The following is a 23,415-nucleotide window of genomic DNA, read 5'->3' on the forward strand; positions in this document are numbered from 1 at the left end:
TGCCCTACTTAATGGCAACTTCAAGTAAGCAGCACCCACCAGAAACGCCCCCTAAATACAAGCGGACGAGACAACAGTTTCTTTGTACGCCGTGCCGCTGGCGTTACACACCCCTCGCCTCCGTCTTTATACATCACGTTCAGCGCCTGGCGCTCGCCTTGCGTAGCGGCCATGTTTTAGCAGTAGGTAATGGATAATACTAATAATGACGGAGTTTGTTTTGGACTTGGTCTAAGTGCTTCCAGAGCTCAGACGCTCGGCCCTCGAGCTCCACGAATGATTAGCGTACAGTAGGAGGGAGTTATCAGCACATAAACACAGGCTTTCACGCTGATAATTCCCACTTTCGGAATCAGGTGGTTCCGAGCGGCGCAGTAAAGCCGCATGAATGTGAACCGAGTGTAAATATAAAAAAAAAACCCTCATGTCCGCTCGCATCATTACAGCAAGCTGTCGTTGGGATTTTTTATGGCTTCCTTTTCTCCGTTTGTCTTGTTTAATCTACGCGATAACGCTGAACATAAACACCGACTCCATTTCAGGGAGGCTGCGTCCTAATTGTATTCTTAATGAACTTTTTAAGAATGAATATTCATCGATTGTGTCACTCATCAAGTGTTATCTGCGAGCTCAGAGGAGCCCGGGCCGGTAATTGAATTCCTCATGTGCAGAGAGGACAGCCAATTGCACCTCTGTACAGCCCCGCAGCATAATTATGGACTCCGCTGTCAATCACGGGCGGCGGCGCCCGATTTACAACCTGTGGGCCTCGCAAATCTCATTTCCAACGCTCAGGGTAATGTGCCCGGAGGTGGTGCAGGCCTGCCTTACGCCCGGAGCGTCTTCCCTTCGAGCCGATGTCAAGACGACCGAGCAACGGTCACACGTATGCACGCACACGTAGCCCCTGAACTTTTGCACGCACGCATGTATTGATGTCCATAACGACCCTCATTAATCAGATCTTCTGCTAAATCACTTAGGGCCTTAATATGAGAAGCGACAGAGGGGCGAAAATCAATACATCTCACGAACATGAGGAGCCCGCTCGGGTCTCTCAAGGCCTCTTCTAGTCCTTCCGCCGTTCTGCAGTGGCGCGAAAGAGTCCGGAACGGGAACCCGCTCGTCCAGATAACCGCCACAGCTCATAATTGTCTTTGTGCAGGAGCGCATGGCACTCAGTCACGAAGACGGACATTTCACCGGGGCCGGCCCGCCCTGGGCAGACGAGTGGCGGCTCAAAAAGGAGATTTCCGCGTGGGCCGCGCGGATGCGGTCAGATCGGTTGTAGACTCAGTCGTGTGGCGCCGTGAGTTGATGGTTTTCTTCCCGCCCCGGGAGAATTAACCTACGCCCTGCCGCAGGGGCGCTGATCACATCCCAAGTAGGAGTGGGCAGGAAATGTTGGTAATTTATTCTAGCACATGTTGTGAACTTTATAATTGGCCGAAATTTCCAGTAATGTGCAAAAGTGACACGTTTTGGCTTTTCAGGGGGACGGTTGGGACGGAATGTGCTTTCAAATGGAGTTTTGGGGAAAGCCACAGTCTGATGTACGTACGATACATCTGTTTTTCCACTGAAAACACTGCAATGCCGTACGGTTCAGAATTAAAAGGCATGTTATAAATAATAACTTTACAGCAGTGGTCTTTTTTATGGTTCAAACAGAGAATAATGGATGCCTCTTAAACACCCTGTGAACTCTGGGAGGCTTGCAGCAAACCTTGCTAATAGCTCCTCTCGACCTTGCAGTATATTCTTGTGTAATTGCACGGCTTTTTAATAATTCACACAATGGACTTAGTGCTGCTGCTCATTATGGTCGGCGCAAACGAAGCCTGCAGGGAGCCCGGCTCGGCTCCTGTTCCGTCATTTTTACATTATTTATACAGTTGGCCCACGTCCTGATCATAATAACCTCAGTGTTTACTATTATCATTAGGCCGCGAGTGGCCCCTGCGCCTGAGACCTCCATTTTTTTACTATTTAAAGTTGAGCTCTAGTGTATTGTGTGCACCTGTGTACCAGTTATTAGCTTTATGTTCACACCTGTCCTTCATTTCCCTTTTGTTCTCATTCGTATATAAAAAAAACCCGTCACCGTAGCCTTGGGTCCACTCTGTTTACCGCCATGTTTGTTTTATTGGACTTGTATCCACAATGACAGATTATGACCGGTTGGCCTTATCTGAGGCATCAGCTGTAAAAACCGTGCACTTGGCGGCCCTACTGCCACATTGTTATAGGAATTACTTTACTTTAGTTTATTTGCAACAGCCTCTTTGCAACGGTTTCAAATTTCAAAGTCAAAGTCATGTTTAGGCTGACAATGTCACACATGCCAGATGCTGAAGCTGGTCTCTTTCAGCCAGAGCCCTCAATCATTATAAAATGAATAAAGAAAAACAATAAAAGCACATGTTGATGGGTGGTGCGAAAATTGCACTGCAACGTGCGAGCAGGGACAGTAGATGTATGGTGGCCTTGCTGCAGGGACAATGCGGCGTCCATGTCTGTCACAGTCAACAGTTTGAGGCTTAGAGGGACTGAGATTTATGAACTCCAGTCTGGTCTAAGAGGGCCTATTTATTCAATATTTGGCATGCAAACTGTCTGGCTAATCTCATGCATGTAGATCGCTGGCACTGAATGAGGAGTCACTGGCGCGTGACTTTTTTTATTCCATCTATCTTGATTAGCTGGCAACACAGGCCCACGAGAGATTATGAGGCAGGAACTCGGAAATGATTTTCCATCCTTTTCAAAGCGTGATAAAGCTAATCTCTACATGACCCCACCTGTTAGAAGCAAAAAGCATTTTTCCATTTTTTTTTTTTTTTTTGCATCACCCAGCTGCTTTCCATATTTCCCAGCGAGGAAAACAGGTTCAATGGCACAGAGTGAGGAGATGGGGACAAATACTTTGAAACACCGCAGAAATCTCGTGCCGCACATTAGTCATTTCATCACTCGGTAATAGATTGCAGGCTGTTCTTCATATGGTGCTCACTAGACTATCGTCCAACTCCATGCCTCACACAAATCCAGACACTCAAGCATTTTGTGATCTCCGCTTGGCGTGTCCAATCCATCCTCCGCGTGCGCTGCTATATGAGTATTGTCACTCGACTCCTGTCTCTGCTGAAGGCTGTCGAGGTGCTTCACTCCCTGAGACACATCCAGCACGGCGTTTAAATGTTGACTGAGCATCTGAGCAATGCATATGAGCCGCAGTCCTTCAGCGTGCATAAGCACAGCGCGAAGCACCACCGAGGGCTTGTCCTCTGTATCCTGGGTGATTAGTTCCTCACGCCAGTCACTGAGGGCTTTTTTATAACTTGGATATCTACTTGGTGATCTCAGTGCAATCCACATTGCATGAGAAGAGCACAGAATCCATCACATTAATGCAAAGACACCATCAATTATTAGGTGTTCTCTGCACGAATTGCCTCGAAGTTTGACCTGGATAACAAGACAGATGCATGCAACCTGTAAAATCCTGGCCCCATGTCGTCTCTCTGCTGCTGGCCCCCACCTTGAAGGAAGCGTGTTAGGAGAGTGTGTGGGCCGCTGTTTGAAGAAACGGGAGCATATTTAAACAGCTCCGGCAGCCTTCAATCAGGACGTTCTAACTCCCTGCTCCTAGTGCTACCAGAAAACATGAATTTGAATCGAGCCAAAATCAATAGCCAAGTGTTATTCTGTAATAAACCAAGCTCATCTGACAGAACCTGCCTCTGCCTCTTGTAATGTTTTGATTCTTTTCATCTAGCACGGGTGCGTATGTGTGGGCTACCATACGGTGAACCCAGACTCTGCATTTCTGCTGCGTCCCACACATGGCTGTTTTCACTGTAAATGTAATGGCATTACTATCTAAGTCCCGAAAAACAAGAACAGTCCCTTTTGTTTCCCCCGTGGAATGTCTCGAGATTAAGGGGACACTTGGAGACGCAGCAGACTTTCATCACTGCTGCTAATCTATTCTGCTGGAGCAGGGAATGCAGTTTCATAATCTTTAATTGTAGTCAACGCTATTGTGATGGAATAAAATAAAAATGACTTTTCAGTTACTGCACACACTTTCAATAACGGAATCATCAAAATAGTTTTAAGCATTTTGAGATTAATTTTCAGTAATATGAATCTTCTTATTATTTTACTTTAACCACGGTGCCTAATGTTTTTATTTCCATCTTTACCCATGAGTTAAAGACAAAAAAATATGTTCCAGCATCTCCTAATGACAGAAAGCAGGAATAAAATCAGTCACTTGTTGAAGAAGGTGTTATCACCTTCTGTTTCTCTAAGAAGACAGCATGTTACCATGGCAGACAAATGAACATTTGTTCTGTTAACAATCACAGCCGAACGTCTGAAATCGTTTAATTGGATGTCTGATGAACTGTGCCTTGTTCGCCACTGTGAATTTCGTGACATATTAGGCTTGATTGGGTTCTAGGTCTCTTTAAATTGAATTACTGTACTATTATGGTTAACTACACCTCAGTCCCAGCCCCCGACACAGCAAGGGGCGCAAAACATTAGCATGTATCTCTCTCGCCATTGGTCACGCACTCTAAGCTCACGCAGCCATTCCGCTGTTTTAAAGGCCAGTTTATAATAGCATTAGTCTACACAGTTTTAGTCACAGTCCATAATGCTCTTCGATTAAAGACAGTTGCAGGCCCAAAAAGCCCCCCAAAAAACGTCCAGGAGGTCAAATCAACAGAAGTGCAATCATCTGAGCAATCATTTAACAAACACCTTCTTAATGTCATTCTTGCTTAAAATACGTTCTAACTAACGTCTTTACTCATTTCTCCTCTGTTCCCTTCAGAATGGACACCGCTCAGAACAATTTAAAGCAATTAAAGAGTCTGCCAGTAGCCGAGGCATGAATAAAAAGAGACACGAGCGAGCCCAGCTGAGCTGCTTTCCTGCGCTGTTCTCCTCGCTGTGTCTTAACAGAGCTGTTCTGTCCCGGCTGATGTAATTACTCCACGCTACACTTGGCTGACCTATTCACCGCACTCCTCAAGAGATACGAGCCATAAACAAAATATCAGGCCCTACAATAAATCTAATGGGGGGAAAAAAACAAGAGATTTGGAGTTGGTCCTTAAATGTCCGAGAGGACAATGCAGAAAGTGGCGGCCATTAGTAATAAGGTAAATCACCCCGATCACTTCGATTTTGCCAGAAACTGAACTATGCTGTTTTCCTTTTGGCTTAAAAAAAAACCTCTTCCCTGACAGCAAATCCCTTATCAGGAAGTTCTGGAGAAATAAGAGGAAGGCCAGGAAAGCCTTCAAGATCTCTTTAACTCAACATCATTTCATCACCGTTTCCAGGGGATTCGTAACGAATGTGGTTAGTCAAGGTGGAAAAACACGTGAAAAAGTTGGAGCCAGGACCTTTATTTTTCAAAGTGCACAGAAAGTGCTTGACTTCCGTTGTGCGTGACTTCCATTGTGAACTTGTCTCATTTTTGACAAGCACCGGAGAACAACAGAACATCCTACATCCCACTACACAAGCGTCTGTATGCATGTAACACGGCCCAGCTTCTGCTCTCGGCATCATTTACACCAGGCCCGCCTCCCTGGAAGCGGCACTTCCTCTCGGAGATGCGGTCCGCGGGGAGGACAAATACATGGCCCTTTAATGGGATTCTCTTGTTCAGCTCAGCCAAATGGATATAGAAGGCGGGATGCCTCAAGACAGGAAGTTTACAGGAGTAAACTCGCTGTGCTCTGCTCTTCTGTTTTACCCATTGCTTGAGGGAATGGGATTTCTGGCTTTGTGTCACGTCCTATGGGGGGGCTTGACTGTGCGGTTGGGGTGATGCACGGTCAGTACCCTCATTTTTCACTTCTGCTGCAATATCTGTTTACCTGTCTGGAGCCCCTGTTGCCATGTTGAGAGCAGATTAATTATTTTAACATCAAACGCTTGTGGTCGTCGGGTTAACAGAAAACTGACACGTTCTCCTGCAAGAGAAAACAGGGACTTCTGAACACGCCGAGCAAGCGGCACATACTGCTATTTCACGGTGTACATTTCGATCTAACAGCGGCACAGTTGCACCTCAGCCCACAGCGCAACCTTTAAAGCTGAAGAAAAGTGATGTCTCTGTGAATTGGAGGAGTCGAATTCGATTGATTGTGTTGAGAAAATATATTGTTCGAAAGCTGTTTCAGAAATATGTTCAGTCAAAATAGAGATTTGTATAATAAAAATGAATATTTTTGATCCGTTTAATTTCCTTCAGACATATTTTTACACAGTATATGGCCATTCAACATCATCCAATCAAATCAGCCTTCTTTGCAGTTTTTCGGATGTTAAGATTAGTCTTAAAATACTGAATCAACTCTGCCAATTGACATAAAACATTTGAATACAGTAAATTCAAACTCACTTGCCTTGCCTACCAAAAAAATGGTAGAATATTTCTACGGCACGCACTTTGCATTTGTCTTAGCAGTTGATAAAAACAGAGGGGGTTTAAGTGTGTGAGTACAGTGCATGAAACCTTTCAATCCTCCCGATTGGGTCTTTCCGTTTGAAACGTCTTCAAAGTTTGGGATTTCCGAAAAAAAAAAAAGCACATTTAAAGTCTCATTTTATTCATGTAAGCCAGTTTTCATTTTAATCCATTTTCTAATGATTTAAATATGAGTGCCTTAAAGGTCACGTAGTGCAGACGGTGGCACCCCCTCCTCCCCAATAATTATTGGCTGTGCTTTTTTGACATGGAGGCTTTGACGTGTGTGTGGAGGGCCTCTCCCTGCGTGTGGGATTGGGAGCATTGCCACTTTAATTCAGGCACTTCAGCACAGCACTTATCTTGTTATCCCACTGGCTCGACTGCGACGGAACCATGCCGAGACTTTGTGTCCTCCACGTCTCTCCGCGATGGGCCAAAGCCCAGAGTTCTGTTTACACACTCAGCAAGAACAGAAAAAAATCATTATATGGTGAAAACACACTACGGCGCTCTCATGGTTACCGGATTACAGAACGTTCCGATGGCTCCTGAGGTCAGAGTTTGGATATCCTGAGAGGTTAAGGCGCGTGTGACGCGGCACCGCTGCGGATGTTTTATTCCGACGTTCGCATGGACCAGTAAGCCGAGACGGATATGATAACAGATGCACCTCATCCAGCTGCGCTCTGCAGATTATCCTCGTCTCATGCTCTGATTCCTCTAATTTGATTAGCGAATTAAACCGCTGCCAGCAAGTGTTATGGGAAGCGCCTTGTCGCTGATATCAATATGGATTCCGGCCCGCCTCCCCATCGAATAGAGCGTTCCCTTTAAAAATAAAAATTCCCGAGGTCTTGACGGGTGGGAAATTGTACTGCGCTTATCTCTCTTACAAACCGCACGCATCACCGTAGAAGATAACACCTTGCTGGGTCGGACCACCTCACGCTGGACATTGGCAGCTACTTCCAGGCTGTCACGCTTGTCGGAGACGCGGCGCAACAACATCCTGAGCCAATCACCGCAGAGGTGACACATCCGCGCTAGCTGCACCCTGTAACCACTTAAGGGGGATGACCCCGCACATCCATGCCCTCTGACTCCCGCACAGATGGGAGAGACTCCCTCAATGGAGCAAAAATGGGGGCGAGGCTGTCCAGTCGACTGGGGGGAGAAGTAATGACATCCACTGTAATTAATTAGGCTCAGAAAATACACAGAGAGTTCATGTCCACAACAAGGGGCCTGGTGTAGTCGGAAGGAAGGACTTCTCTGGGCATCTGTTTGAGCCACAGATGAGACAAACACATATAAACAAAAGGGGTCGGGTCAGGGAGGAGACCAGGAAGAAGAAAACAGAGAGAGAGAGAGAGAGAGAGAGAGAGAGAGAGAAGGGAAAACAGTCTGACAGGCCGGACTCACCGCCCACGCGAAGATTGATCTGGTCGCGCCGTTCGCCGTTGGGGTTCTCGAAGCAGCTGTAGAGGCCGTTGTGGCTCAAGTCCACCTCCATCAGAATGAGCCGAGGCCCCTCCTCCCGATGGCGCGCCCTCACGTCCGTCCCGTTCACCTTCCACGTTGCCGAGGCGTCGCTGCCCAGAGAGCCGCACTGCATGGTCACATCGCTGCCAATCTTCTCATACTGAATTCTGGCCCCTGTCACCATGGAAGACATCGGTGTCAGTGCAAATGTCACTTGTGTCACTAGATAAACCCATGAGACACTTCAGGAAGGGTAAGGCTAGGGGGTGAGGATTACTGATATCAGTGGTGGAACAGGACACACTTTTGTGGATTTTGGCCACTTATTACATCAGATGCATTATGATGGGCATCCTAGGACACTCAACTTATTCTTACTGTACTTTTATATACTCTTAGCATGGTTTGACCTCAATGTACAGTACAGCATTTCTTGTTAGGTTGGCGTAACGTTAAGTGAAAAAAGTGAAAGTGATCGGTTTAGTCTGCAGCACAGCACGCGGTGCACACAATGCAATGGGTCCTCTGCAAGTAACCCATCAACTTTTGTGAGCAGTGGGCAGCCATGAAAGGCGTCCGGGGAGCAGGACCTCAGCGGCGCCTCGGCGGATCACGGTTTGAACCCACAACCCGCCGGGTTACGAGTCTGCTTCCTTACCCGCCAGGCCAGCACAGCCCCTTTCAGTCATATTCACAAGGGAGGTGTGAATGGGGTGAGAGGAGGTCAGTCGGGCACATCCTGTGCTAAACAAGGACAGATGGCCATCAGAGATCAGATTTTTTTTTATTCAGCATTTTGACATGTGTTTACGTTGCTCAGTCATATTACCCTTTTTAAATGCAGAAATTGGATCATGGGAAAAACATGTCCTCCTGTTACACCTATGTGAAAGCCTGTCTGGTAAAAAAAACCTTCTTCTGCCTGTTATGTCAAACATGAGAGTTCGGACATTTGGCAGAGGAGGAACCATGTGGAACGATGGGAGCTGTTGGGAGCACGAGGCCCAGCCTGCTGACGACGCTCTTTGACATTCATTCGGGTTCCGTGCCTCCCCAGACGAGCCGCGGAGTCAGGCCCAGAACTGAATTATCACCGAGGGTGCGAATGACCTGCGAGACGGGGGTCACACTCATTTTACTGGGCTGATCCTGTGGGCCGCATACCGCCATGAATTTTCCATTTTGCCGTGACACGGAATCTAATTCAGAGAGCAGAGCTTTAAAATGAAATGAAAGGTGGAAAGGAGAAGTGGCACTATAACCTCAGATACAGTTCTAAGAAGTATTCTGCTTCTGTGTTCGGTGGTTCCTGTGGTGTAGCCCTTCAGGAAATGGAAAATGTTCCTCACAGACACAGACCCATAGCTATCTATCCTATATGATTTCCTATATCGTATTCCATTTCTTTTCAATGCTGCTGTCACCGGCAATATCCCAAACAGATCAGCAACATCCCGTACAGATCTGATTAAAATTCTGCGTTTCACCATCTTCACTACGCTGATACTGACAGCTCCAATTCTGATATTCTTGCATTTGGTGGGCAGATCGAACAGAGAAAAACCAAGAGATCAATTAATATATATATATATATATTTTTTTTAATAATGCATTATATTCAGTGATGTGAGTATTCTGCTTTTTTTCCAATTTCTGGAACACAGTGGACGAGAAGCTCAAATCTGCAGCCATCAATGTAATCAATGACAAATATTATTTTTACTCAGTGCCACACTAATGCTCAGCTGACTGGACCGTGAGGGACAGGCCTGGCTTAGTAAAGACTCCCATCATTGTGCCTCAACATGGAGAAATCCTAAAGAACCGTGACAGGCCCGTCCACACCCATGAAAACTTCATCCCACAAACTGAAAACTTAATCGCACAGGATGATTCCTGCCAAAAGCCAAAATGCCACAGCTTCCAACTGTCACGCTCCTTCTGGGAATACACTGTCAACACATAAAAGGCCCTTTAACTTTCCCGTGTTCAGCATTTTTGGTTGCGCTGTGCCAATAGAGCTCTGATGACAGCGCAGTTAGGTATGAATTATTGCTCATCACAGAGCGGCGGTGTGCTGAGCCTCGGCAGAAAATATTTTTTAATTCCCATATTCCAGAATTCCCATATGCCACCGTTGAGCATTTTGCATTTTCCCCAAAGCGCTATGCTCACCTTGCCACCTATATGTTCTTTAGCACAGACCTCAATGAAAAACAAAGAAAGAAAGAAAGAAAGAAAGAAGTGCAACTTTGCCCATCCCCGTTAATGACATTTCATTACTGGGAAACCCCCGTCGAGTGAAATCTTCCCAGAGGCGCTTCTGTAAAACAAGCTTGTTAAAACGGTCCGCACGTAAGAAGTATAGACGGCGTTAACTCGTTCTTCTGCCCTTTGTCACGTTCCCTTTTGAGGATTTCATCAAGGGCCTGTCATCCGAACAGCGGCGTGGCGGCACGGGCAAAATCCATTTCCTGTTTCCTGTCCCGTTATCTACTGCCACTCTGGGCACAGACACGGTCGCGTCCACAAGTAACTCATCTCTGCCGCCTTTGATAGGCCTGAATTGCTAATTCTCGTTATGGCGTTTGGTGAATGCTCATGTTTGGGGTTTATCAGTGGTGCTCACTTGTCATAAGGAGCGACAACAAGCCTTGCTGCTCCTCACTGTATAAGCCCACCTCACACATCCTAATTTGGGGCAGTGGTGGCCTAGTGGTTAAGGAAGCGGCCCCGCGATCAGAAGGTTGCCGGTTCGAATCCCGATCCGCCAAGGCGCCACTGAGCAAAGCACCGCCCCCACACACTGCTCCCCGGGCGCCTGTCATGGCCGCCCACTGCTCACTCAGGGTGATGGGTTAAATGCAGAGGACAAATTTCACTGTGTGCGCTGTGCACACATGCTCACATGAGCCTGATGGTTTATAGCTGCTGCGTTCCCATGTAAAAAGTTACAGAAATAAGAAAAAAGGAAGAAGAAGAAGAAGAAATGCTAAAGCACAGATAGGAGAAGCACAATGAAGATTTAATTTGACACTTGGTTGCGCTGGACGTGAAGCAGCTGCGCAGGCGGTGACAGGCTCAGGGGAGGGATGAAGAGACGGGACTCCACGCCCACATGGAAGAGCTAGAAGTTTTACGACCTGCGATGTGGGGCCACAGAGGACACGAGACTTGTAGGGTGGACAGCTGTATATCCCCCCTAGATAAGGAACAGCTGTCCCTCCCTTACAAAAAAAAAGTTACAAACAAAAAAAATTGAGAAAGCAAATTCTCGGCAGCTCCTTCAGGCCTTCAGGACGTGACATTACTTATGGGGAGCAGTTAATCCCTTCCAGTTCATTTCAGCGTGAAGTTTTGGGACACTGTAGGGGAAATGTCACACTGTCGTGACATTGGTATTTAAAGTTTGTGTCTATTGACGCTGAGTGCAAACACACCATGATGCCGAGTCCTGCTGCACTGTGGGCTGAGTGACATAAAATAGGATTTTATGCCCCAGAGCTCATCGCACAGTAGCTGTGTCTCCAGGTTTAGGGCCCGCTGGAGCCTTGGCATATGAACTCTCTCCCGTTTCAATATTGTGTTGTTACATGGAGGGATTTTCACACAAAATGAAGGTCACGCAACAGTACATGCTCCATAAAGGTCAAGAGGATTAGACGCATCAGAATGATATGCCGAGGATCAGACACGTTCATCCTGCTGCTTCAGGTCCAGGAGCTTAGATGCTCCACCCTGGGAATGTGGGTTTGGCTGTTTGGTTTATTTTCCTGGTTGAGTCGGGAGAGTGGTGACTAAGCCCAGCCACTGGCTGAGCTCCACTCTGCTCTCCTCGGACCTCCCGTGATGAGCCACACGGCTTCTGTGGTCAGACAGTAGGAGTTCTGTGGTCAGAAGCCCCGCCCCTTTCCTTTTGTCAGCGACCTAGCATAATAACCAAATGGGTGTGTGCCCCCCCCCCGCTTGGATTAGCCACCTGGAGATAGCAGATCTTTGCACGCCCCTCTAGAACTCCTACCATTTAAAAGGCTTTTTGTGACAAACAAATTTGTCTCTTGGCGTCACAATATCCTGTATTTATATTTAGCATAAACACAGAATCATGCTGATTCGACAGAAACATCCCAGGCATTCTAAAAAAAAACATGGCAGAACCCCAACATACATTTATGTTGTTTTCATAGGATTAAATTCCATATATTTCATACATACGTTGCAACGTGTATTTAAAACTTCACAGACAATATACCAGAGCATCTTGTTCTAAATTGGTAGATAAACAACGTATTAAATCCTTCCTTCACTCTTTATATCTGACCTTATCACTCTGATCAAGAGGATGGAAATATGGGGATGGCCATCATTTTGGTACCATTTTACAGTCAGCCTTGGTGCCATGTTATTTCGGTTGCCAGTTCCAACATTAAAAGCGATTTCTCTGATGCCACCCCTGGGGCACACCAGCCCAGATGGCTGGGTGGGGGCGGAAAAAGAAACTGAGATATCGATTGAAACAATCTGCACTCAGAATAGATTTGATCAGGGAGTACCCAAGATCAAAGAAAATTATTTTCTGCTTTACCGGGAAATCTTCAGAAAATGCTGAGCCCTGAGAACTGGCATTCGCTAATTAGCATGAGCTAGCATCAGCTGTATTGATGGGTTCCTTGGTCTGTCTGCTGCCTCAAACGTCTATCTGAAAACTGCAACTTACTTTATCCTACAGTGCAGGCCAAAGGTGTGGACACACCTTCTCATTCAATGTGTTGTCTTTATTTTCATGACCATTTACGATGGTAGATTCTCACTTAAGGACCTATGAATGAACACATGTGGAGTTACGTACTGAATAAATGAAAACATGTTTTATATTCTAGTTTCTTTGCTCTGATTACTGATTTGCACACTCTTGGCATTCTCTCGATGAGCTTCAAGAGGTCGTCACCTGAAATGCTTCTCCAACAGTCTTGAAGGAGTTCCCAGAGGTGTTTAGCACTTGTTGGTCCAGATCACCCCAAACCATCTGGATTGGGTTCAGGTCCGGTGACTGTGGAGGTCAGGTCTCCACTTTTTGTTAAGTACATAACTCCACATGTGTTCATTCATAGTTTTGATGCCTTCAGTGAGAATCTACCAACGTAAATGGTCATGAAAATAACGAAAACACATTGAATGAGAAGGTGTGGCCTGTACTGTATAACCCCAGAGGCTCCAGAGTGCCAGCGCTATCTGACCAAAATAAAAGAGTCTGTAGTACAAAACCAGCACATCCTGTGAGGGTTGCATCCTCCACCAGGCCTCCCACACTTTTCCCCCTTCTCCTTTCCCACCCTCCTCACAAAATCTTTAAGGTGCATCCAGCTCTGCTTTGAATGAGTGCAATGCACGGGCGACCCAGCTGCTGGAATGTAAACAACCTGCGGCGGACTGCCCGCCCGCCATCCTCTCGGACCGGTAGGGTGTGCTGCGCGCCCTGTGCGCCACATCGCATGTCCTCCGGCACTGAGCTCCGATGAGCCGTAGAAAATGAAGAGCAAACATACCTGGATGTCATTAAAAAATGAGGGGGGGGGGGTTAAAACCAACAATCCACATCCATCGCATGGTGGTCTGTTGTCGGCTGGACCCCTCCCCAAACCACCACCATCACCACCACCACCCCTGCCGACCGTGAACGGTCAGCACTCCACCTGGTGCTCTTTTCTTCTCCCGCTTTCCTTGTTTTGACATCCACTCAAGGTTGCAACCAAGTTTCTGGAAGCTGCAGAGGACCACAGAACCTTTTTGCTAACAACCCGTCAGCCCCGGCTGGAATCTGACATCTCGCTGACATTCCGCTGCACATCACTTCATGAAGGTAGGACTGCCTCCCAGTAAACAGAACCGAGCCTTGTTGACAGGACGCCAGACCTCAAGACCTCCAGTTTGTTTTTGGATCATTAATCATCTCGGGCGTGTACAAAAACTTTCATTTCACTAACAAAGCACTGTGAGACCTTACAGTCAACACCTCTGAAAAACTCCCACAACTCCCAAAAGGTTTTTACTTGCATTTATAGGGCCATAGTTTCAACCCTGCATTAGGCCCTATGTTATGTGCTATGCACAACAAAGATTAAGTAAGAACAAAATTATTTTCAATCATTTGGGAAATGCGGACAAAAAATGCAATGAAGATCAGATGCCTCTCATCTGATCCCACATTAATTTCCCCTAATTTAGAATCCATATTTGCATCCACACCCAACAATGTATTTTTAATGACAGGCGCTTTGCTCAGCTCAGTGGCACCTTGGCGGATTGGGATTCGAACCGGAAACCTTCTGATTACCGGGCCACTTCCTTAACTGCCAGGCCACCACTGCCCCTGTCCTCAGCATTTAACCCATCACCCTGAGTGAGCAGTGGGCAGCCATGACAGGCGCAGGGGAGCAGTGTGTGGGGACGGTGCTTTGGCGGGATTCGAACCGGCAACCTTCCTATTACAGGGGCTGCTTGCTTCCCCGAGAACTAATCAGTACTAATATAGTGTGGACATGAACACAGCCTAAATAAATATAGGCCACAAAATCAATAAATTGTCATATTAATAGTGATACAAATAGGCTGTCAACATGTCAATGTTATATTTTGCATGTAATGTTTGATTTAGAACATTATGCATGATGCATTTATTAATTAGTGTATTGAACATTTCATTATTTTGAAATTATACTTAATATATTATTATGATATAAAGTGTTTTAAGAAAACAGGATACTGATTATTCATTCTTGTTCTTCTTGTTATTAGTGTTCTATAATCTAGTTTTTCTGACATCAGTTTAACCAGCATGTTTTGGAGTAGAAGTTAGCTTCTTGAGGAATTCATTTCTCTTTTAAGTTTGCTCCAGAAAAAAAGTCTCAGTAGTTAAATACTTGTGTGTATTTGATGCATTTGGGATGACTACTTCCTGAAACATATTATTAACATGCTCCTTCTCAAATCACATCAGCACTTCAGTCGTGATCATACATTTGGACGCGGTACGTGCTTTCTCTGCTAATGCTCAACCATTAACACGGATTAATAGATCTTCCACTAATATGCTTCGCCAACACCTCTATTTTAATATCCATTACTGGGCCGATGTTGATATTACAGCTCTTTTAGCTAATCGTAGTGCAAAGAAAGGTTCGAAACAAGCCGGAGACCATGAGAGATGTTTGCCTTCGAACACAGAGCACAAGCGCTGGCAAGTGAACATGTTTCCCCCCGTAGTCGCCTTTTGTATTGCGCAGCAGTGCTCCCGTGGGGTTAGCCTTTCATGGTGCTACCTTGCGCCCTCGCATTCTTCTGCGTTCCGTCTCACCAGCGGCCCCCGTTCTGCCGGGGTTAACGCTGCCGTGACACCTCAGGGTAATCCCGGCATGACTGGCCCGCCTAATTCCCGTCTCGTTACCCTCTCATGGGTGGCGCTGTTTACATAGAATTGACACTTTGGAAGAAATGAGCGTCCCGGAATTTGAGGTTTAGGAGAAAAGGGAGCAGAAAAAGGAAAGTTTAAGCAAGTTTAAGCTAGTGTTTTAGCAACTCTCCTCCTCCCTCCCTCCCTCCCTCTGGTCGCCGCACGTCCATCTTGAAAATGCACAGCCCATAATGATGGCCTCTACTGAACCCTCACGATGCAGCTCAGCCTAAAGACGCCGTCAGTCGCTGACTGATGCCTGCCGATGGATCCCCAGCCCATCCGCCCACACAACAGGGCTATCAGAGCGCCGCAAATGACCCACGTCCATCACGAATTCAGCCATTATGGGCCAGATGGAGCTTCGCCAGCACCGCTTAAGCACCGCACACTGCTGGGGCCATCACATGACCAACGGTGCTCCGCGACTCTGCTGTGTGCTTCTGTGGCACGTACCAATCAGAAACAGATTAGGGTGGATGCCTGTCATGGAGGAGGGGTCTGGGACTTGTGAGAGCCGAGGACGCACTCAGCTATGTTTGACCCTTTTGTCCCAGCTCCGTGTCTTTATCTGCAATGGAGGCAATGCTGCCAGTGGAAGTGGCAGATCTTGTTTTAAGTGGGAAGATGTCTGAGGGATGAATGAAAGGTTTGATGCCGGCAGACTGCACATGACCAATGTCTATCTAATTGCGGTCCCGCTCCACTGGCAGAGTTATTTCCGTTTCTCTGTGTGTGCGAGTGTGTGTGTGTGTGTGTGTGTGTGTGTGTGTGCCATTGCCGACCGAAAGTAAGTAATCTTCCCTAATGGCTGGCTGTGAGGGGAGTGCAGCCACAAACAGCGCGGGACTATTATTAACTGTCCAATCTCCCCATCACAAACACTGATAGTCCTGGGGCCTGTGCTGTCAGCCAGTGCAGTGCTGGTCGATTATAGGTTTATCCAAGGTAGCATTTTACCGCGGTTATACGTGGGTCTGACAAAGCGAGAGCGTGCCTGGTCTATTTAAATGGATCCTGTAGCTAAGATCATAAACACCAACAGAAAAATGTAACCAAAAGGAGTGTGGCAGCCACCAGAAGCACATAAAGAGCCACCCATTTTACGGAGATAAGAGGTTTGTGTTTATATATATATATATATAGATAATTTTTTTTTTTTTTTTTAGAGGGAGTGACCGGTTGACCTCTGACCCGTACAGGAAATTAAATCTAAGTGCAAGCATTAGCTCCTTGGGAATTGCTTGCAGTTGACTGCTTTATGATTCTCGCTGTGTTACTCGAGTGCACACGGCATCCAATGCCCTCAAGGAGAATTCATCTCACAGCTTTGTTTTTGTTTGGCATGCTCGTCACAGGACCCGCTTGGTCACTTTATTCTTATATTCAAAAATGACACATTTTTCCTCATCTGATTCCGGAGGTTAAGTGCATTACAGTGGGTTCATTGAGCATGACATCAAACGCGCTAATTGAACTCTTTACATAAGATGTGACCTTGGGAATGAATTCAAATTTTTTTTTGATGTACGTATTCATGTACATGAAAAAAAGGTCAAGTAACGACCTGATATTAGTCACTGTAGCCGGTGTACAAGTGCAGTGTAATGAACAGTGTAATTTAGACTAATTTGATGGGACACAGTAGCAGATGATGTGTACATTCCTACGGTCCTCTGGGAGGGTGTACATCTCAGCACAAGACGCCAGGATGCTCTCTGTCGACAGGCGGTCCGCTACGTATGTGTGCGTATGTGCAGGTAAAGGGGTGAAGATTAATGGACCGTGCTGGGAAGTAAGGGGGCTGTGGGTGCATTGCGCCCCTGCACGTGTCCCACACAACACACACGGTGCAGCCACCAAGGCCTAACTCAGCAAGAAAAAAACCCACCCTCCTTTTCATGAATTGTCAGCCCAAATTGAGAAGGAAAAACAGGACATTCATCATCACGGGGGCAGAACACGACTCTGCTTCGAGCTGGAGTGACCAGGAATGTGTGTGTGATGGCCTGCTTCCCAAAACTCAGCATTGGGGTGACGTACCGCCACACGCCTGTCGGCATATGGAATAGAGCATGACGGAGACGCCGGTCCCTCTAAAGACACATTCTTCAGCTCCTCTGGAGACACAGCCATCGGTAACTTGTTCCCTCCCAGGCAAAGCAGGTATAGGGGCACCCGACTACGCCCGGCCGTCAAAGAAGTATGAAAAGCGGGTGCCAAGAAAAGCCACTTCGTGTCACAACATCCCCAATATGCATTTTTTTCCTTTTCGTTTTTTTATTCTTTCCATCCATCTGTCTGTCTTACCCGACACAAGCGTTTCTTGACACGTTTCACAGTCACGAACGTCTCATTTTTATCAACAGTACGACACGAAACAGGTTCTGAAATCAGGGATAGTCAGGGAGAGTTCAATTATACCTAACGTGCATAGCTAATGCAGTAATGTGCTTTGGGAGCGGCCTGAATAGATCTATGCGTTTCGAGGAACGGCGCCAGTTCTGCTGTCTTTCTGCTGGAGGTGGAGGGAAAAGATTCCGAGCGGGGCCACAGACGCTTCCTTTAAAGTGTCGAGTCTAATGAGCACCCGGAGAGACGGCAGCCAGTGATCAAGAGTGCGACAGAATTCCCCTCAGTCCCCGTGTGTGTGCGATGGATGCACTTCTGGTCAGGATTCTGACTTGCTCAATTCCCACTGGTACCGCAGAGCTCTTTTTCGATGTGAACAACGTGCATTAAGCTATTCTTCTCCACTCCTGCAAGGTGTCTGTACAAACACAGCTGAGAAAATCCATATCAACAGATATCCTCTCCAGGGATTTGGATGATTTTGCCCAAAAAATAATACAGGTTTTGTATGATCTGATCACACAAGTAACAAATCGAGGGGGAAAAGCTGAAAAATGCAAAATGGTAAATGCTGTAAATGTAAAAAAAAAAAAAGCTTACGAGTTGGAGGCATTTTGCTCCCCCCATGCTGGTGTGGGTTTCTGCTGGGTGTTCCAGATCAGTTAAACAAGAGTCTCTAACCTGGATGTAGGTGCGAGTGTGTGAGCAAATGGTGTGTGTGCCCTGTGGAGTTCCTGGCTCTGGCACCCGTGACCGTGGTGAGGGATTAAGCAGTTATGGAAAGGAGAGTGAGTGAATTTATTGTGAGTGATCAATTTTTTGTGATCATGAATTCAATAGCCTGTAAATGATGTGGCCTTCAGTCACCAGATTTGATATTCTGGAATAACATCTAGGCACCAACAAATTGAAAACCCCATAAAGGGTAATATCCAGCCACCCAGTCGAGTGACAGGCACTGAAGCTGTTCTGGTGGCTCTTGGTGACCCAACACCTTACTAACACACTTTAAGTCAGTTTTGTCAGCTGCCTACAGTGTAGGTGTGTGTGTGTGAGGGAGATAGGGAGAGGCATAGAGAGAACAGATGGAGAGAAACGTAATCAAATTGCTGTGACCAGCACAGATTCTGCAGAGAACATGTTTAAACAACACTGTGCTGAAGATATGATCTCTCTATGGACTGTGCCGAAACAAAGCAATGGTTAATAGGAAAACAACAAAGAAAGCCTTTTGTGGTAAATGGACAGGAGTGGGGTTAAAATAAAAAAAAAAGGGAGGGGCGATGAGGCTGAAGGCTGGGCTGTTTCTAGTGCTCAAAGCACTAGACTTGGGGAAAGAGACAAGCTAACTGTCTTTCAGAGCAGCCGGGATCGATACGCATCAGAAGATAACAGGCCGCTTGCCTGGGCTGTTTCAGATAATAAGTCCCTATCACCTGAAATCAAACACTGTACACAATGGAAAAAAGCTCTCGCCCAGCGAATACAGTTTTGGGGGGGTGGTCAGGCTCCGGGGCACGCGTGACGTCACCGCGCATCTCTTATCAGCTTCGTTACAGCTCTATGGAGGCTGGTTGGGAAGGGTCTGCCAGACACATGACATGGAGCAGTCACGCTGGGAAGAGTCCTAATGGGATAGCTGATGAACCTGAACTGTAGCCTGGTAATTAATGTACTTAAAAAAAATAAATAAAAATGCATGATGGATTATAGGTTTATCCTTGTCAGGAGATTGGGGGAATTCTGGAATGTTCCATTTATTTATTTATTTATTTATTTTTGGTGTCTCATTATATCTGGTAGTTAGGCATTTGGATTCAGTTATAGCAGAAACGCAGGCTATATGTAATTTCCTCACTCCTTCCAGTAAATCTGCACCGTACTGCATCACTGACCAAAATTTATCACTGCTCCACCCTCGCGCAGGGTGTTGGCTGCGAGTGGGCTACTTTTCTGGCAGGGCGCATTTGTCGTGGGAGTGCATCTGGCTCCGCGAGCGTGGCTCTCTGCAGCGGCTGACGCTACAGTCCAGCTATCCTCTAGACACAATATCGCCCGCCTCCTTTATCTCCTCCATTGTCAGAGCGGCTCCGGATTCGCTTCAACCCGAACGTGTGTTTTCAAGGTAGCAGGATCCATCTACTGCATCATGGTTAGGCAATTCAATTCCGCCTCCCCTTAAACCAATTTCCAGCCTGGAATCACTTACGCTGTCGGCTGAAAAGGTCAGTGGGAAAACAAAACCCCGCATTTCTCTTGCAGTGATGGTGGACACGTACCGAAAACATTTTCTCTATAAATCACCGTGTATGCCGCGGATGATGCTTACACTGCATACATATCAATGTCACCAATGTCATTTGGAGACAATGTCATGCGAAGACTGAGACCAATTAGACAAAACCTGAATAACAGTGCAGAGGAAATTATTTGTTTGAGGAATTTTGCCCATTTGGCCCCACTTGTCCCCTTAGAGTCAAGGGTTACCTTGAATCAATACCTGTTCGATCCAATGATCAAACAATACTATCCCGATGGGAGTGGTGGTAATGGTGGTCACAAGTGGGGTTTGACCTTGGGACTTTGGGTTCATGCTGGTTCATGAGATAGTTTGTTATCCAATAGGCCACCACTTGCAATATAAACCCAATAGAGAATTTGGAATGACGTCTCACATTTTGTGTCTGCTGGGGAATTTATTAGCTGTGTAGATGATGGAGGTTTCAAACATACAGAATAGGGAAGTAAGGTGCATGAGAGCTTCCCCTCCTCAACACAAATAACTAGTGATGATTAGTTCTGTAAATTGTGAAGACAGACAGGATGTGACATTAGAGAACCCCCATGCACTATGAAATGTGTCTCACCACTGTCATCAGTACACCACTCTGGCTGTCTTTATTTGTCACCGACGTATGTGCTGCTCTACAGTAATGTGTGCTCGTGGGCATTAAATTTCCTTTTTTTTCCCAGTCTCCCCCACCGACATATGACAACTAATGAATTTAGATATTTGTCAAATGAAACGTGGAGGGCACAACAGCCAAGAAACCCACACTCATTAAAGAACCAGCAGGGGAGTGCAAAGTTAATCATGTAATTACCAAAAAGCACATGAAAAGGTCGCAGGGCCAGAATTTGGAAAATTCCTGATGAGATTAGCCCAGACACAAGCGATTAAGTTTAGGAGGAAAAAAAAAAAAAAAAAAAAAACCCAACCCTCCAAGACCCAAATCATTCCTGCAGTACGGCTGGCTGCCCTCTCAGGCTCCCGCTGCATCCTGGATGCTCCCTGCATCCGTGTTAAAGGAGCGCCGCGTTTGCACTACAAGGCTTTTTAAAGGGACGAGGTCAGGGGCCACGTGAGGTGGAGGAGTGTAAGCGGCATTTCTGAAATATTCAATTTGCACCTTAGCACATTTTTCATTAGCTCCTCTTCACCTTCCGGCGCCCCATTATGCATTAATTAAACGCTGCGTGGCTGGAGGTTCCTGCCACAGCGCGGCATGAGAAAATATGCCGGGGCAAAGCAGCGCACCTGCTGTTTTTGCTTCCTCACGCTTCTCAACACCGATGTCTGTTCTGTGGGCACAGTATCATCTTAGATGTTCGAGAAGGGACTCTCATTACTCACAAAAAAAGGTGTAAACAAAAGAAAACCAAATATATATATATATATATAAAAAAATACAGATGACAATAATATATTGGAAAAAAAAAAAGAAGAATTCGCTGCATGGACGGGTGCCCTGCGCCGCTTTCATCACACATCCCCGTTCTGTTTACGAACAGGAGGACCCTGGAGTGCCGGTGATCAAACAGACATTGGTGGAGGTTTGTTTGCCCGCTCTGTTATCCAGCCCGGGGCGATACAACAATGATGCACGGCTGTTTAAGGAACGGGAAAAAAAGACAAAAGACAACTGAGGAGAAGGAAGGTCAGTGCTACCTCAATGACCTGCAAATGGATATGACATCATCGTCAGCATGTGACTTCAACTATGTGGCTTTTCTGGGCTGCCCGGCCCAGCCCAGCCCAGCTCAGCTCAGTCACATGGTGCCCCCTTCTCCAATCAGGACGCTTCAGTGATTTCTCAGCAGTGGGCTTTGTGCGAGGAGCACGAGAAAGAAATACAGCATGGCAGTGAGGCATTCCGGCTCTTCTCAGTGATCCGGCACTTTCCACTCATTACTTAGCAGTATCATAACAGTCCATGTCTTTCTTCCATTAATTACTTATAAAAAAGAGCTGTCTGTGGTGCTGAGATTTCGGAGGTTAAGCGGAGCATCTTGCAGCAAGTGCTAGACTAGCCATTCCCATTTCCATGATCACAATTTGACCCTACTGTGACCTATCTGAACAGTTTATCCCTGATTGGAATTTGAAAGCAAACATTCGAACTGGTGCAGTGCTGTGTGGAACTAACTTTGCTTATTAATGGTTGCATATTTGAATAAGGCAAACTATTTAATAATAATAAAAAAAAAACGTTCCAAATGAGTTTCCAAAAAGTGGATGAACAGTGAACTATCACTACAAAAGAATCCCACTGCTTGTGCCCTGCACTGCGAAGCAATAATGGTGCTGGAAGTCCACGTCCTCTCACAGGCTCCAGGTGCCCATCATTAGCTTTGTTTGAAGCACATCAAACATCCCTCCTGTTAGCAGCTCATACAGTAGACTCGACTTTATGTTGCTCATTAAAATTTTAATTTTATTTTCCGTTGGGGCTTTGATCTATGGGACGGGCCAACGGTAAACCAGAACGCACAGCTGAGAGCCGAACTGTCAGGGCTGTAAAGGGAATTTTTAAATGTGGGCCTAGGCATTGTCTATTCCTACTGAACAGCGCCAAAGCAGGGTAGATGAAGAGACAGTTCACATTATGGCCCTGATTCAATGTTTCAATTGCAAAACACAGATAAACATCATATAAATTAACAAACATGCTGACCAATAAATTGCATTGCAACAAAGGCAAAAAAACCCAGTTTGGAGGCAGAAGACTGTGACACTGTGAGCAAATACAGTCATATAATCATCAAAAATACAGCAATAGTATTTTAACGACAATGTGCCGTCCTGTCTTCCAGGAAATAAATTCCTCTCCAACATTAATCACGTTTCAGCCAGTGGCACAGGTAACAATTAATTGAAAGAGATAATAGTGGACTTGATCCTGAAAGCAAAAATTCTGAGAGCAAAAAATGCACACACACACACACACACACACATATATATATATACACATTATTTATATATTTATATGTTTATTTATTTATTAATGTTTTGAAGTACTCAAATTCTGGCTTCATATTTCTGTAAATGATGAAGACAAAATAAGATGAAGGAAATGTAAGAAATTGTCAATCTTTAACTTCATGGGCACTGTTTTAAAACAAGCACTAAGCATGAGAGGCTTGTTTGCTAATCTACGGTCAAAGGCATCCTCCGAATTTACTCGTTTTACGTATTAATCAACCTGAGGATGCCTTACTTTTCACCAGTGAACAAGCCCCACACTTAGTGCAAAGCGGCGTACGTAGCGCCAGATCAAAAAGAAATTGTGATTTTCTAGTGATCAGTAACTCCTGCTCACCTTAACAAATCACAGCCATATTCTATGCAGGC

General features: G+C 46.0%; 1 protein-coding gene across 4 annotated transcripts in view; it reads right to left on the reverse strand.

Moving 5' to 3' along the window:
• Positions 1 to 23,415, reverse strand: part of cntfr (ciliary neurotrophic factor receptor) — a 104,851-nt gene that overhangs the window by 39,747 nt on the left and 41,689 nt on the right. For all 4 annotated transcript variants that reach the window (XM_028974916.1, XM_028974914.1, XM_028974913.1 and 1 more), the window contains exon 3: positions 7,922 to 8,155. In XM_028974916.1, coding sequence (XP_028830749.1) covers positions 7,922 to 8,155 — 234 coding nt within the window. The remainder of the gene's footprint in view (positions 1 to 7,921; positions 8,156 to 23,415) is intronic.

Source organism: Denticeps clupeoides, chromosome 3, assembly GCF_900700375.1.
Source record: "Denticeps clupeoides chromosome 3, fDenClu1.1, whole genome shotgun sequence".
Classification (NCBI taxonomy): domain Eukaryota; kingdom Metazoa; phylum Chordata; class Actinopteri; order Clupeiformes; family Denticipitidae; genus Denticeps; species Denticeps clupeoides.